General features: G+C 38.7%; 1 protein-coding gene across 1 annotated transcript in view; it reads left to right on the forward strand.

The window, feature by feature from the left end:
- Positions 1 to 2,318, forward strand: part of LOC107045707 (tRNA dimethylallyltransferase) — a 137,758-nt gene extending 135,440 nt beyond the window's left edge. The window contains exons 7-9 of the mRNA XM_015268044.1: positions 1,206 to 1,319; positions 1,421 to 1,606; positions 1,729 to 2,318. Of these exons, the coding sequence (XP_015123530.1) occupies positions 1,206 to 1,319; positions 1,421 to 1,606; positions 1,729 to 1,866 (438 nt within the window). The 3' untranslated portion in view covers positions 1,867 to 2,318. The remainder of the gene's footprint in view (positions 1 to 1,205; positions 1,320 to 1,420; positions 1,607 to 1,728) is intronic.
- The last annotated feature ends 1,135 nt before the right edge of the window (positions 2,319 to 3,453 follow it).

Below are 3,453 nucleotides of genomic sequence, written 5' to 3' on the forward strand. Positions count from 1 at the left end.
CTCTCTCTCTCTCTCACCCCATTTTTGCAGTCATATGCAAGTTTTCCCGCCAGCGTAAGCTCTCCACGCGCGTCGACAGACCTCTATCAGCTTCGATAAGCTAATCGGCGGTATGTGACTAAGAAAGGAGTATGACTCCCTCCACTCGATTATTCGTAATTTCATCCTCTCTCTCATGGCATTCCCCAGCCTTATCAATTTCTCTCTTTACCCGGGGTTCCATAATATCCATTGGTCGACACAAACGAGTTATCGTGCTCGCTGGACGAAAAAAAAAAAATACAAAGAGAAATGTAAACGGGAGAAGCGATAATGGTAATGGTCTTGCACGTTAGCTTTTACAGTTGGACTTTAAATAAAGGAAAACAGAGGTGCAGTGTCATCGAGGGGGCAATAATACTGTGGGGAGGCTGTGGTATCAATTGGCAATGCGTGGACACATATGTGTTCGCTATAAACTTCGTTACTGGCTAGCACAGGCTAGGCTTGACAGGCAAAAAGGGACCCTGAGTCTTAGCAGATATATAGATGTATAACATAGAGAATGTATCGCGTTCCAGGTCACCCGATTACACGAAAGGCATCTTTCAGTCGATTGGCTTCAAGGAGTTTCACAATTACCTGATTCTGCCTGAGGACGAGAGGAATAGTGAAAAGGTATGCTTGTATCAGGTTTTACCTGATAAATCTCAGTTTGTTTTACAATCATTCCTTGATTTTTATAACTATAAACATTATTCCATTGAATCTGTTACGATACGAGAAAACACACATGATAGTATCGTTTGGCGTGTGATTCATTGGTTTTATTCGATAAAGCTTTGAGAAGTGTTGACATTGCTGAGGCTTTGAAAAAGAAATACAAAAAGTGTGGAAATCATATCTGCAATTCGATTGTCAATGATGGAAGTCGCGAAGCAATTGTGCAAGTGGTTGACGTTATGATATACACTAATAGACATTTTAATTTGTGGCAACTTCGTTGATAACTGGTCCCCGTTTTTTTCAAGTTTACGAGTCACGATGCACAGCAACGTGCCTTCAATAATGTCTCGTTGGGATTTTCCCACGTGTGAAGTCCGATATCACTTTGGTGCACGCTAGTATGACGCGTCAAATCTTTATGAGTAATGCGCGGTTTTTTTTCCTGATTACAATTGTAAGCATTGCGAAAATTATAATACAGTGGAGAACGTTTGCTTCAGGGTCAAGCCTTACTCAAACAGGGCATCGAGGACTTGAAGCTTGTCACAAGGAGATATGCGAGACGCCAACAAAGATGGACTATGAATAGATTTATTAGGAGAACTGATAGACAGGTAATCGATCAAGATGCACAGTTCAAGTTCTTAGCAAACTGATTGAAAGATCTATCCAATGTAATTCAATGAACTTATGGAATATTTCTCTTTTATTTAAGGTACCACCTGTTTATGAATTGGACTGCACGAATATCGATGAATGGGATACCAAAGTACTGAAACCAGCGATAGAGATAGTGGATGCAAAACTCAGGGGAGAAAAGCCGGCACAGAAGCCCATCAATGAAAACATTGAAAATGAAAAGTGCACAGACAGCAGTAATGAAGAGGCACACTGGTGTGAGGTGAGTTGCCGTTGTGCATTCACCGTGCTGCGGCTATGTTTACACTTACATACACACACACACAAACATTTTTTTGTACCTTTTCTTCATTCATTCTTGTGTTTTTGCTTTAACGCTTGCAGATTTGTGAGAAGGTGTTAATTGGAGAATTGCAATGGCGAGGACACAAGAATGGTGCGAAACACAAAAAAATGATGGAGAAAAAAAAGATACTGATTGAGGCAGCTTTGGACCAGACTACAATACCGCCGATATTTTAGTGTGCATCGATGGAGGTTCGATTTTTTTCGAGAGAAAGAATTAACATAACACATGAGTGTTATATTTTCCTTTCGTGTTTCTTACTTCTCTTAAAGCAATGTACATACATGGTGTTGAATGTTAATATTTGCCAGTGAATAGAAGTTCTTGTAACTGAAGACTTTCGAAACACTATCTGTTACGGCAATCATCCAGTGGCTGTGATACTTGAATTATCGCTTTTCTCAGTTGATTATCGATTATTCAATTTTGTGAGCACGAATAGCAAAGTGAACTCAGAAAGACTATCGAAATGGGTTTAGAACTTTCATTGGTAATTGTGAAGAGCTCTGCTTTATCGACTGCCAATGTGGCAGTGAATAGCAAAGGAAGCATGGTACATAGACGACTGGCAGTAGATTGCCGATTGTGGAATTGTGACTGGCAGTGAATAAATTTTTGTATTTTTCAACGGCTGATTATTTATTTATGTTGACTAGCAGAGCAGATGTCAAAGGTCACCCAATCAGTTCCTATACGTGTTGGAAGATATCATTAACACGCTATTACTGTGCATGAACATATATCGCGAGTAATTACACACTATTCATGTGGTATCCTGCAATTTAATTAAATACCAAGTTGTGACTAAAACAACGTGTTATACTATGTAGCATATCGAAATTATCATTACGCAATGGTGAATTTTCTCATTCACAAATTACGACTGTATGCTATTACCCTCAACTTCACGTCATAATTTCATATGAAACCATGTAATTGAATAATCCACCGACAGCTGATTGTCAACCGTAATTATCATTACGATAAAGCTTGTGCGTCAATGTTTCAATGCATATCATGCAACATGACGTACATATATGTTTACTGTGCACGTACTCCATTTTACGTGAGTTGGGTAAAAATAATAGTTTCCGGAAATTCAATGATTTTGAAACGTCAAATATTTTATGGTTCAATGAATTGGATTTTTTTTGTACGTTTTCCGGTAACTTGGCGAATGCACGTATTTTCAAGCCATGTGTCTCACCTCGTTCCTATTATAGAACCAATAGTTTTGCTTCAACGAAATCCCCTTGTATTTTCGTCCACAGGAGGGTATAATCGCATATGGAGACTGGCTTCCTTGCATCCGCAAGCACAATATGTTGAATATCGTTCCACTGCAGAGAGCAAGCATTATCGAATCACGTGGGCCTGGATACGTTCATGCAGCTCAATACTACTTCAATCTTTTTGTTCTTATAGAAACCTCCTCAGTGACCTCCTACTGGTGAGGGGTTCCATTTTCTACAGCCGAAGCATGACACATTCATTATTATTTAGAGGGGAACTCCGATGAGTTTTGAACATCACATGTTATTCAAATCAGGATCTCCATATGTTTCCTCTATATTCTATATATGCAAAACAAATAATTAGTATGAAAAAACTCATTATTGTTTAAATTGATGTAATCGAATTAAGCAGAGGTTCGAGCCTATGCGACAGAACGCATGTGACCCTTACTTTTTGCTTTTTTAATCCTTTTCGTTTTTTTTAATTCTACCAATTCTACTCCATTCTAGATATTCAACCTTTTGATG

This window comes from Diachasma alloeum, unplaced genomic scaffold (genome assembly GCF_001412515.2).
Source record: "Diachasma alloeum isolate Michigan unplaced genomic scaffold, Dall2.0 Dall_scaffold_00181, whole genome shotgun sequence".
NCBI lineage: Eukaryota > Metazoa > Arthropoda > Insecta > Hymenoptera > Braconidae > Diachasma > Diachasma alloeum.